The sequence below is a fragment of the Rana temporaria genome, chromosome 1, assembly GCF_905171775.1.
Source record: "Rana temporaria chromosome 1, aRanTem1.1, whole genome shotgun sequence".
Taxonomy (NCBI): domain Eukaryota; kingdom Metazoa; phylum Chordata; class Amphibia; order Anura; family Ranidae; genus Rana; species Rana temporaria.
The window spans coordinates 157,761,359-157,774,652 of record NC_053489.1 but is presented as its reverse complement, the minus strand read 5'-3'; the positions used below and the strand labels follow the sequence as shown (position 1 = coordinate 157,774,652).

Genomic DNA, 13,294 nt, shown 5'->3' with positions numbered 1-13,294 from the left:
CACGGTGGCCATATAACACTTTGGGAAGATCAGACTGGTGACTGAAAATATCGATTCCATTCTGAACCGTTTGTACCGGACCCACTTGTTGAGGGGACGAAGGTTTAAAATCAGTCTGTACTTTCCTGAGGGCTTTTTCACCACGAAGACATGTGAATACACCCCCTGACCTTCCTCCTCCTGGGGAACTTCCAACAGAACCCTCTGATCCAACAGGTCCCCTAAAAGGAGACCCAGGGCCTCTGCCTTCTCCCGGTCTCTGGGAGGTTGAGTGACCAAAAATATTGGGGGAGGGGGAACTGAGAATTCCAGCCTGTAGCCGTTTTTTATGAGGTCGTGTACAAACGGACTGACTGTTAATTCTGTCCATTGTGAGAGGAACTCCCCCAATCTTCCTCCCACAGGGACCTGAGTGTCACTGGGTTTTGGGGGGAACCTGAGGAGGGTTAAACAAGATTCCTCCTCTTCCACGTCCCTTTTGGCCCACCCAATGTTTTTTAGGATGTGAATCCCGGTCTTTCTGGCTTTGCCTAAACCCTCGAAAAAAGCGTTTATTTTCTTTCTTTTTTCTTTCCGGGAAGGCTTTCTTTTTATCTTGTGTCCTTTCTAGTGCCTCCTGGAGACCCGGACCAAATAAGTGATCGCCAGAAAAAGGTAAGCCGCAGAGTTTTAATTTTGATGCGGCGTCACCCGTCCATGTCTTTAACCAGACCGACCTTCTGGCTGCGTTGACCAACGCTGCAGATCTGGCTGCAAGCTTCACCGATTCTGAGGAAGCATCGGCTAGGAAGCCAGCCGCCTTCAAGAGTAACGGGAAAGATTTTAAAATCTGCTGCCTGGATGTACCAGCAGTGATATGCGCTTGGAGTTGATTAAGCCAACACTCCAAGTTCCTGGCTACGCAGGTAGCCGCCAACGCTGGCTTAAGTGCAATAGTGGAAGCGTCCCAAGCCCTTTTTAAAATGATGTCACCCCTTTTATCCATTGGATCTTTAAGTGTTCCAAGGTCATCGAAGGCCAGGTCAGTTCTTTTTGACACCCTGGCCAGAGGTGCATCTAGCTTTGGAACTTTGTTCCATGGGAGCGTAGTATCTTCCTCAAAAGGATATCTACGCTTTAGGTTCCCTGCAAAAAAAGGTCTTTTTTCTGGTTGCTCCCACTCCAACAAGATCGTTTCCACCAACGACTTATGAACAGGAAAACACCTGGTTTTTACAGCACTACCTTGATAAAGTTGGTCGTGCTTAGATAGCTGGACCTGTTCCTCTCGGATCTCTAGGGTTTCATATATTGCTTTAAGCAAGTCTCCCACATCTTCTAGAGACAGTCTATATCTAGTCCCCCTGGAAGAGTCTTCTTCTTCTAGCTCAGAGCCAGAAGCTGAATCTACCTGAGAGGAAGCCTGGGACCGAGTGGACCCTCCTGCTTCCTCCTCCTCATGCTCATCCCCTTCGACCGGAGTTGCCAAGGACGGGGCACTAGGGGTCCTATATACCGGGGACGGCATCTGCATCCTATCCATCATTCCCCGGAAAGATTTGAAAGTGGATGCTAGCTCATCTTTTACAGATGATAAGACTTTTTGGCATTCTGCCACAGAGTCATCTTTGACCAGACTGGAGATGCACTCTACACATAGAGGCTTTTTCCAGCTGGAACCCAATTTTTCCCCACATACAGCGCACTTTCTTTTAGGGGCTTGTGCTGGCGTTTTGTCCTGAGATTTGACCTAAAATCAAACACAAACACCATGCTTTAGTATAAAAGACAATGCCCCCTGACAACCACCCGTGTGTCAGAAAAGGTAAGTGCTGGGGAGCCCTCCACCACAGGCCCTGCCCAGGGAGGGAGAAAAGGTCCTGAGATAATTCAGACCATGTCCCCCCAAGGTAAGTGAAGAGTCAGCCTAGCCCCCCTTACCTGGGAGACGCCGGAGCCGGTGGACCCGGAGTCTGTAGCCTGCCTCGCTTCCTCCATCGGTCCTGTGTCCTTAAACAGCCCGGCTGCGTATGGAACACACCGCTCCGTGTGCCTTCCTTCCACTGCCGCGCTTAAGTCGAATGGGACTAGGTTTCGACAGCGCCCTTTGATGACGCCGTTCCGGTGACGCACTTCCGCCTTGTGGAACGCATCCGTCCCGCCCCTCAGCGCCGCTCCGGAAGAGGATCTGCAGTGCAGAGCGGCATGGCCAGCCAGCGTCTCTCGCCGCCGCCATAGCTGATGTACCGCGCTGTGCCCTCAGAAGGAGACCAACGCAACAGGTACTGGGTACTGCGGGGGGGGATGCCGACATCAAGGGTTCCCACTCTCTCTGAGCTTTAGACAGCAGTGAAAAAACGGTGACCTTTCTCTTCCTAGCAGGAGCAGAGGGGTACCAGGCAGAGAGGGAATCCAGCATTTTAAAAGTCCCTTAAAAAACGTGCTCCTTCCCTTCTGGCAGGAAACACAATAACTGAGGAGGAGATCTAGAGGACCGCCCTTTAAAGAAAAGGGTGTACGTGTTTCCTGTCCCGGAGGGAGGAGCCCAAGGTCTCAAGAGGCTGTCCTGGAAGACGACTAGAGAAAAAAAGTTAGGAGCCAGGAAAGCGCCCCATCCCGCTGAGCTTGTATGCAGAAGCGAATGCATACGTGAGCAGCGCCCGCATATGAAAGTGGTGTTCAAACCACACACGTGATGTATCGCCATAATTGGTAGAGCGAGAGCAATAATTCTAGCCCTCGACCTCCTCTGTAACTCAAAACATGCAACCTGTAGAATTTTTTTAAACGTTGCTTATGGAGATTTTAAAGGGTAAAAGTTTGTTGCCATTCCATGACCGGACGCAATTTTGAAGCGTGACATGTTGGGTATCAATTTACTCGGCGTAACATTATCTTTCACAATATATAAAAAAAAAAAAAAAAAAAGCCCAAATTCCCAGTGTGACAAAGTGACTGCGCAAATACAGTGTGACAAAGTATTGCAACGACTGCCATTTTATTCTCTAGGTTGTCAGAATTATATATATATATATATATATATATATATATATATATATATATATATATATATATATATATATAATGTTTGGGGGTTCTAAGAGAAGGAGATTGTTGGGCAATGAAAATAGGCAGGGAAGCTCCATTAGCATTGCTGGTTGTCTTGCAATACCAATTGCCACCACAAGAGGGCGCCATATTCCAGAAAGAAGCATCGGCCAGCAGAAGGCTGCAAAGCTGTGGCCTCAATTACCAGCCGATGCGATCAGGAGGGGGGGGGGGGGGGGCGGTCGGATGCACACAGAGACAGGTTAGCCCAGCTGTGCCGCCCCAGGGGCCAGGTCGCTAATTATAGTCGCAATTGTGACCTGGCGCCCGGGTTTGTCGAGCCCTGCTTTAAAATCTATTTTTCTGCATAGCTAACCACCTTCAAAAACGATAAACAGGATTTCCACACGATTGGGATACAGGAAACTGCTGGGAGCATCTTGAAATTCATAAGAGCTCATACTGCCATATTTGAAGGGCACATGGGTGATACAGTAGAGTTTGTAGGGTGTAGACCTTGTGTGCCAATTTTTTTTTATTCATTTACTCCATGCTAAGTAACTACTTTACCTAGAAGAGCAAGGCTACTTTCACAATGTAGCCGCGCCGCAATAACCCCCGCTATCGGCTGAAGAAAGGGTTAAAAAAATGTTTTGAAGATTTACTGGCTTACAAATAGTAAAAATGTAATGAGGGGTATTTCATTTCCTGGCTCACTGCCCTTTCCTTACAATTTATAACTTCACTGATGCTGGGAAGTGTAGCTCTCTCTACAGGAGAGTCCATAAAGAATCTTTTCTAAAGTGACTGGTGATGAGTAGAAAATCATGCAGGTGCTGTAGCGTGGGATAAAGCAGAAACACCTCCACCAATGGTAGCAATGGCCGCTCACCTCACAGATATGACCCTCTATTAGATTAGGTCATATACAGCATTCCCATAAGGGTATCTCCAATAGCAAGGGAAATCCAGCAATGATACAGAGGTCTCCAAAAGGAAGGTCAGCAGTAAAGCATCCAATCCAAATGTAAAAGAAAAAGGCACATAGTGTTTCTCCGTGGAGACAGGGCAGTAAAATTTAATGAGTAAAAATGCACTTACAGAGCAAGGCACTTAGTCCAGTGCCAAGAGTAACAGGCGTGTGTGTGACTGTGATAGCGGGTGACGTCACGCTCTCCCTACCGAACGTTACGTCCCAGGGGCGGGACTTCTTCAGCGGATGTAGGTGAGAAGGAAGACGATCACCCTAATATATGTGCGTCCGTTGCATGGCAACCGCGACGCTATGCCCAGCTACGGCGAGGCAGCAGGAACAAGTACAAAGAGCAAAAAAACAAATCGTTTTTTTGCTCTTTGTACTTGTTCCTGCTGCCTCGCCGTAGCTGGGCATAGCGTCGCGGTTGCCATGCAACGGACGCACATATATTAGGGTGATCGTCTTCCTTCTCACCTACATCCGCTGAAGAAGTCCCGCCCCTGGGACGTAACGTTCGGTAGGGAGAGCGTGACGTCACCCGCTATCACAGTCACACACACGCCTGTTACTCTTGGCACTGGACTAAGTGCCTTGCTCTGTAAGTGCATTTTACTCATTAAATTTTACTGCCCTGTCTCCACGGAGAAACACTATGTGCCTTTTTCTTTTACATTTGGATTGGATGCTTTACTGCTGACCTTCCTTTTGGAGACCTCTGTATCATTGCTGGATTTCCCTTGCTATTGGAGATACCCTTATGGGAATGCTGTATATGACCTAATCTAATAGAGGGTCATATCTGTGAGGTGAGCGGCCATTGCTACCATTGGTGGAGGTGTTTCTGCTTTATCCCACGCTACAGCACCTGCATGATTTTCTACTCATCACCAGTCACTTTAGAAAAGATTCTTTATGGACTTTCTATTATTGGACTTTTAGCGCTGCACTACCTATTTTTTATTTACTTTCAGGAATTTTATTAATTGAATCCCAGTGTTCAGCTGCTTGTTTTATATGTGTTTTTTATTGCGCTGATTATATTTTCTACATTCATATACCTCTCTACAGGAGACTTGGGGTTCGCCTACAGAGCAGCCACCCTGTCATTTCTCCATGACCTCCTATCCTTTTGTCCAATCACAGAATGTTTTGCATTCTGTGAAACCACTTAAGGACCAAGCCTGTTTTTCAGATTTGGCGTTTACAAAAATAAAACAGTATTTTTTGCTAGAAAATTACTTAAAACCCCCAAACATTATATATTTATTTTTCTAACACCCTAGAGAATAAAATGGCGGTCATTGCAATACTTTTTGTCACACCGTATTTGCGCAGCGGTCTTACAAGCGCACTTTTTTTGGAAAAAAAATCACTTTTTTGTATTAAAAAAATAAGACAACGGTAAAGTTAGCCCAATTTTTTTATATATTGTGAAAGATGATGTTACGCCGATTAAAATAATACCCAACATGTCAGGCTTCAAAATTGCGCCCGCTCGTGGAATGGCATCAAACTTTTACCCTTAAAAATCTCCATAGGTGACGTTTAAAAAATCCTATAGGTTGCATCTTTTGAGCTACAGAGGAGGTCCAAGGCTAGAATTATTGCTCTTGCTCCAACGATCGCGGCGATACCTCACTTGTGTGGTTTGAACACCGTTTTCATATGTGGGCGCTACTCACGTATGCGTTCACTTCTGCGCGCGAGCTAGCCTGGACATGGCGCTTTAAAAGTTTTTTTGTTTTCTTATTTATTTTATTCATTTTTACACAGAAAAAATAAATAAAAAATTAATGGATCACTTTTATTCCTATTACAAGGAATGTAAAGCATGACAGGTCCTCTTAAATATGAGATCTGGGTCAAAAAGACCTCACATCTCATATTTAGACTAAAATGCAAAAAAAAAAAAAAAAAAAAATGACAAGAGAATACTGTTTTAAGAAGCATGGGTGGAAGTGACGTTTTGACGTCACTTCCGTCCTGCTATGCTATGGGGACCATCTTGCCCTCACTCGTATCCCAGCCGAGCAGGAGAGCGGCGGGTCGCTCCCTCCGCTGATAATGGTGATCTTGCCGCAAATCCGCCGTGGAGACCACAGTTATCGTTGAAAGGACAGCTCACTGAAAAGATGGATATCTCGGTTGTGGCAGCACCTGCTGCCGTTACCGAGATATCTATCTTTAAAAAAATGACGTATATATACAGTGAGCGTCCTTAAGTGGTTAAAGAATACAAAGCAATCTGTGAATGGACAGGGAGAGGATGTGCAGACAGGATGGCTTCTGTGTAGCTGAACTGGAAGCCTTATGTTGGAGCACTTCCCAGCACCCACCAAATCAGCGAAGTTGTAATCTGTTTTTGTTTTTTAAAATACAAAACACCACACAACCCCACAGGCAGCGATCCAGGAAATTAAATACACCTTACTACACCAGCAGATTTTTTTAAAGGACAACAACTGAACAGAAAGTACATTTGTCCTTTAAGAACTACATTTTACAAAAAGAGAAAAAAAAAAAAAAAACAACACACACACACACACACACACACAGAAGAATTACAAAATATAGCCAGAACCAGGCTCATAGAAATAAAAATCTTATCCAAGCGTGAAGCATGATGATATTTTAAAATATACATATTGGGTTAAAACACTGAGCTTCTTATCAATAGCCATGAAATAACAAATGGCTATGCTGCCCCATAGTACCAAATAAACTCAAACTTATGATAGACAATAACACCAGCTATTATGTGACTAATGTAACAACACAATGGATAGAATAGTGTTATTTCATGCACTCTGATAAAAGTGGCATGGTCTAAAATAAGCCACCTTTATATTCCAGTGATAGGAAACCATACATTCATAGCAAAGCTGTAGGTTTTCTTACTTTGTTTAAAAAAAAATAAAAAAAATTATTATTATTATTAATAATCAGAAACAACATTGGAGCCTGTTACTTGGGAGAAGAAAGGAAGACATGTGAAAGAACACAACCTGTGACAGGGGGTGTAGAATAGGTTGGCATCAGAGGTGTTTGTGGTGCTCGTCCAGCGTGACCCTTTGTGATATCGTAGGTAGAAGACATTGAAAATCCCGTGACAGGAGGACCCATAGGTGGTGGTGCCGCTAAGCCTGGAGCAGGGGTAGAGCTGAGAGGAGGAGGTGGAAAAGAAGCAGGAGAGGAGAAGGACGGCAAAGGACTGCTGAACACTGCAGGTGCAGATGTGTGAAGAGGAGTAGATAGTACCCCTGGGGCAGGAGGAGGAGGACTTGCAAATGGCAGAGGAGCAGAGGTTCTCATTGGAGGAACAGAGGATGGTGGAAGAGGGGAAGAGAAGGTAGGAGGAGCGCAAGACTGAGAAGGTGGAAAGGATGGACCAGCCAAAGGACTCGATAAAACTGGAAAGAAAGAACAGAAACAAATAGTTATTTTCAACACATTTGTAGTTCACACTTTTGTACATTGTAAGAAAACATGTGTAATAAGACAACCCTCTCACTCTCTCCCACCATCGGCCACTTAGGCCCTTTTCAGACATGCAGACCGTATGTCCGCTTTTTCATCCATCCGTTTGCGGATGAAAAAGGGACATACATTGGTCCCTATGTGATTGCGGGTGTCAGCGGATAAACATGTGCGGGGACCGTCGGCTCAGCGGGGATCAACGGAGCGATCCCCGCTGAGCATACGGACACACGGAGGCGGATCATTACTGATCCGCCTCCGTGTGAAAGGGCCCTAAATGTTACTTGTTTTCCTAAATATAGCTGTAAATTTAAAATGATAAAAAAAATAAAAATGGGACATGATTGGGAGGGGCCACATAGTTTTATGCAGTGATGTGGTCTGTCTCATGTGTGACATATTAAGAGGGATGTCTGGAAAGCCTATGACTTTCAAGCCAAGCAGCTTGCAGAGATAAAGCCAAGGGGGTCATAAAGATTCCCAGGTCCCGATGCTTTGCATACACAACCACTTCTGAAAAAGTCACAAGGACACAAAGGTTTGCAATTATAAATGCGTGCAACTTCCAATTTCCAAGAGTTTTGGTGGAAAAAAAAAAAAAATTATATATAATAACATTATTATTAATAAATATTATTATTATTTATTATTAATACATTTTAAAGCCCAACCTCAGCCAAAACGAATTTATTTTTGGACGCAGCTAACAAAAAAAAAAAAAAAAAAAGTTAGAGCCTCTGTCAGATGGCCATCTGTGCATCTACAGGGGCAATTTCTCCATCACCATCTGTCCTCAGGGGCATAAAAATACAAGTAAACACTTTCTGCAGCAGTCATGTTTTCCAGCCACTAGCTCTAGGCTATACCTCTTATCCCCGATACAGGAGCAGCCAGAGTAATCAATTACATTTCCAAGCAACAAATCCTACCTGGTGGAACTGGGGTGGCCACAGGTGTAGAAATACCAATCGATGTCCCCAAGGTACTGGGGGGTGGGGTACCGGGAGGTGTTGTCTCAATGCCACTCTCTTCCATCATTTTCAGTGACGGGGCACTGAGGGGAAAAAAAAAAAAATGAAATAAGTTACTGAACAGTTTAACAATTACATTTTTTTGTACAGCATACGACTTAAATGATATACAATGGATAGTCTAATGTTAACTACAGTATAGCTGTAAATATTTTAGCATCTATTATGGACAAAACAACTGAAATCATAGAATAAGAAGTCAGCATTCTGGTTAAGCAGATGGCACATTTAATATCAGATACTTTTAACAGTACTGAATTAAAGCCTTAAAAAAAAAAAAAAAATCTATTAATAATAATAATAATAATAATAATAATAATGTTTACACTTGTATAGCGCCAATTACAGTGTTGCCGCTGTGTCTAAGCGCTGATAATGGTTGTCATTATTACCCAACTCAATGGTAGACATTTTTCCAATGGACTCTGGATATAGTAGATCCTCTGGTTTCTATTATTAAGGCACAATGGGTAAAACCATCCCCCGCCATGAATGCTGGTCACTCACTGCATAGGTGGGGGCCAGAAGTTTCTGCCAAATTTCCCCTTTTTACTCCACTTGAGAACAATTTTTAGGTTGCCGTTCATACACCAGCCTTCAATGCAAAGTCTCATTCACACCATGAACATTGAGCCACACTGACCTGCATAGCCATAGACCAAAGCAGGCTCAATGGAAGGGCACACGTTAATTGTTTTCTATGTGCCCTGTCCACCTCATTCAAATGCAGTGGTGTGTGTTGTGTAAAAATGCAGCCCAATATTGTTACATAAAAATGAAGGGGGGGGATCACTTTAATAAACCTTAAAGGGGTTGTAAACCCTCATGTTTTTCACCTTCGGCTTCTTCTAGGAGGTTATATGATGCAGGGAGGAGCTGCCAAAGGACCCCAGAAGATGATGAACGGGGCCACACTGTGCAAAACTAACTGCACCGCGAAGGTAAGTATATGTTGTTATAAAAAAAAAAAATCACTTTAAAGCAGTTGTAAAGGCCCCTAGATGACGGAACTGGCTGATCTTGTAGCCTCAGGGTGGAAGGACAGAAAATCAGGGCATGAATGGCTAGCATAAAATACATGTTCATCTTTCTCGCCATGAAAAGGATACCCCCGTATTTAGGATATACCATATAACACAATCAGGTTGTAGACCACCCCCCCCCCCCCCCACAATCTGAGGGTTCTTCTGCTCGCCAGCTCCTGTCATATTTAGATTAGCCACCATGGCGCAGGGCCTTTTAGTTCTCAACTGAGCAAAAGTGCAGTGATGCCAGCCTTGATTTTCCTCCATCCCTGTACCTGGAGGAATAGTCTGCAGGAGCTAGAACATTGCACCCTCAATCCAATGATTCCAGCTGCAATGCTTTTCAGGCTCAAATGCAATAAAATAAAAAATGCACATGGAACTGGGATGAGCAAACATCGTCTGAATACAAGAAACGTATTTTTCCTTGGTGTACTTTTTCTAGATCTATGCAGTAATTTAGTGTTGGACTTTGCTCCCTCTGTGCCGTAGATCCTGTAATAAAGACCGCTCAATCACCTTGTGCAGGGTGACTGGTCTTGTATCCGCCCCCTCCTAAACTTCTCTACAGACAGCCTGTAGTGGGTGGAGCCTGCTGGGCCCCTCCCACAGCCCTGATCAGGCCATGTACAGCCCAGTGGTGATGTCACTGCTACTTTTATATAGTCATATCTGGGCTTGGTGCACAAAAAATTCATTTGTATCCTTTGAGGAATATACTTGAACAAGAATCCTTGTGCCTGGAGTTCACATTTAATCAATATGGGTGCATTTATTAATATTATTGCAATGCTAATGCTGTATAGACCTCAGTAGTACATCATCTCACTGCAGACCATCTCAAGTCCCCTACAGAGGTGTGTTGCTGCATCCAATTTCCCCTGACTTCCTGTCCCAGTGACAACAGGGAAAGAATAGTCATTTCTAGCTAAATAGGGGAACCTCCAGCCACTGCTGTCCCCGTTGCAGACTTCCTGTGTAGGTGACAACACATTGAGTGGATATCTCCCCAGTGCAGTATAAGTGCCCCTTCGTATCTCTATATACAATGGAATGCATGGTGTCGGTGCTGTGCAGGGTGTGAGGAATGTGTAGCTGGAGGAGAGATGAGTGACACACCTGCCTGTAGTCTCTCCTCTATCACAGAGGATGCACTCACCTGCACAATGTCCGTCTAGTACAGGAACAGAGGCTGGGGCCCTCTCACTCACTCTCTCCGCTTTCCGCACACACAGGCCGGTGTAATATGTCCGCCGCCGATTTGCTGCTGACGGCAGCGCTGCCACGTAACCCGGACTGGGCGGGGAGAGAGCTGGACCGGGCCGGGGGGCGGAGTCACTACAGGCAGGGATTCCCCCAGAGCTACCATTGGAGGGCGGTCCGGAGCGTGGTGGGCGTGGCTGGAGAGGAAGCGCTGGTTGCTGGGAGCTGGGTGTACACTACACATACACAGGCTGGATGAGGATGTTGGAGGGAGGCTGAGAGCGCTCATTTCTTTTACTTCCGCTTCCTAAAAACTTCTCAGAGAAATGCTGCGGGGCGGAGAGCAGGAGGACGGGAAGACGAGGCTTAGAACTCTCTCAGAGCTGCAGAGAACCCTGAGACCTGGCTGCTGTGTATGGATACTGTCCCTGGAATTCTGTAAAGGCTCCTTCACACTTGTGTTATTACTCTGTTTAAAGCAGAGCTTTACCAGAACTACTTCATAAAAAAAAATCATGTTCCTAGGCTGCATTCACACCTTGGTGTATTTACGCCCGACGTTCGTGCCGCTGGAGGGGTGATTCAACATTGATGTCAATGGAGATGGTTCACATCTCCACGCCGTACGCCTGAAGCCCAAAAGAAGTCCCGGACCCTTTTTTTCAGGCGGCGTTCGGCATAGACAACAATGTTCAATGTTCTGTAAAAAAAAAGGTTAAAACGACTCGTTTTGTCGCGGCAAATCGCAGTACAATACGCCGCAATTTGTCGTGGCAAAATACGCCGCGTTATAGTGTGAAAAAGCGGGGGTTCACCCAAAAATAAATTTACATTACATTCAGCCGAGTTGTCCTAATGACAATCGGCTGTTTTTTTTTTTTTTTTGTACATACCTTATTTCACTGCCGCTTCCGGGTATGTCTTCTCCGGGACTGGGCGTTCCTATCTGATTGACAGGCTTCCGACCGTCGCATACTACGCGTCACGAGTGACGCGCTGTATGCGACGGTCGGAAGCCTGTCAATCAGATAGGAACGCCCAGTCCCGCAGAAGACATACCCGGAAGCGGCGGGGAAATAAGGTATGTACGGGGAAAAAAACAGCCGATTGTCATTAGGACAACTCGGCTGAATGTAATATTAACATTTTTTTTTTGGGTGAACCTCCACTTTAAGCACTTCCATACAGGGTACTTACAGGGCCGGCCCTACCATGGGACCCGATGGTACCAGGCAGCACTTTCAGGGGGGCAGCAAATTTCCTGCCCGCACGCCATCCCATTCCGCCAGCTCCACTATCCACTCCACTGTGGGGCTAATTGCCGCCCGACCGCTCCTCCCATTCCGCTCTCCGCTCCACTGTGGGGTTAATTGCATGAATAGAGCCATAACAGGTCCTTTTTATACTCCTATATACATGTATAGAGCCATGATAGGTCCACTTTAGTTATCATGATATAAAATAATGGATGTGGGGGCATTTTGGTGGGCGTAATTTTTTTTGGGGGGGGGGGGTAGCATTTCATTCTTGGTACCAGGCAGCACAATGTCTTGGGCCGGCACTGGGTACTTATACACCTTCCTGCCCAGACTAATTTTCAGCGCTGTTGCACTTTGAATGACAATTGCGCGGTCATGCTACATTGTACCCAAACTACATTTTTATCATTTTTGTTCCCATAAATAGAGCTTTCTTTTGATGGTATTTGATCACCTCTGGGATTAAGTATGTATGTTTTCTCCTTCACTGATGGTACTGCACTGAGAGGCGCTGATGGCACAGATGAGGTGGCATTGATGGGCACTGATAGGCAGCACGGATAGGCGACATGGATGGGCACTGATAGGTGGCATGGATGGGCACTGATAGGTGGCATGGATGGGCACTGATAGGTGGCACTGATGTAATGTGTTGTACTAATGGATGCCAATCAGTGCCAAACAATAATGCCTGCCAATCAGTGATGCCCATTGTGGGCACTGATTGGCATCCATTATTCATTTCTGATTGGCGTCCCTGGTGGTCTAGGGGGGGGGGGGCTGCGCTGATAATCGATCAGCACAAATCCCACCTGTCAGAGGAGCAGCCGGTCGGCTCTCCTCTACTCACGTCTAACAGACGCGAGTGAGGAAAAGAGAGTTACCGGCTTTTCCTGTTTACATCGTGATCAGCCGTGACCGTAACTGAAAATTAGTATGTGCTATATATTGCCTCCAGCATTGCTTCTGTTTCTTCTTACTGGAGGCAGTCATTTTGCTGAAGCCCAGAGACCCTGAATAGCAGTAAATCATAAAAAGGAACTAAACCCATCAATTTAAAGATGAACTTTACCTATAATAACTTGATTGTAATAATGTTCTTTAACAAGGATCATTCGTTCAACATTAATATTCACGCAACCAAAATTATTGTGGGGTTGTATATTGCCTCCAGTATTGTTCCTGTTTCTTCTACCTGGAGGCGGCCATTTTGCTGAAGCCCAGAGACCCTGAACAGGAGTAAATCATAAAGTGGAGCTAAACCCAACAATTTATCAGTTTTGAAAAACAGTTACA

At 45.2% G+C, this 13,294-nt stretch overlaps 1 protein-coding gene across 2 annotated transcripts in view; it reads right to left on the bottom strand.

The window, feature by feature from the left end:
* The window catches only part of PRRC1 (proline rich coiled-coil 1), a 30,706-nt gene extending 19,852 nt beyond the window's left edge, over positions 1 to 10,854 (bottom strand). The window contains exons 1-3 of one of the 2 annotated variants that reach the window (XM_040344767.1): positions 10,696 to 10,854; positions 8,410 to 8,534; positions 7,009 to 7,413 (exon numbers count right to left, since the gene is read on the bottom strand). In XM_040344767.1, coding sequence (XP_040200701.1) covers positions 7,009 to 7,413; positions 8,410 to 8,518 — 514 coding nt within the window. In that variant the 5' untranslated portion in view covers positions 8,519 to 8,534; positions 10,696 to 10,854. The remainder of the gene's footprint in view (positions 1 to 7,008; positions 7,414 to 8,409; positions 8,535 to 10,695) is intronic. The other variant, XM_040344772.1, reaches the window with a different exon arrangement.
* Between the last annotated feature and the right edge of the window lie 2,440 nt (positions 10,855 to 13,294).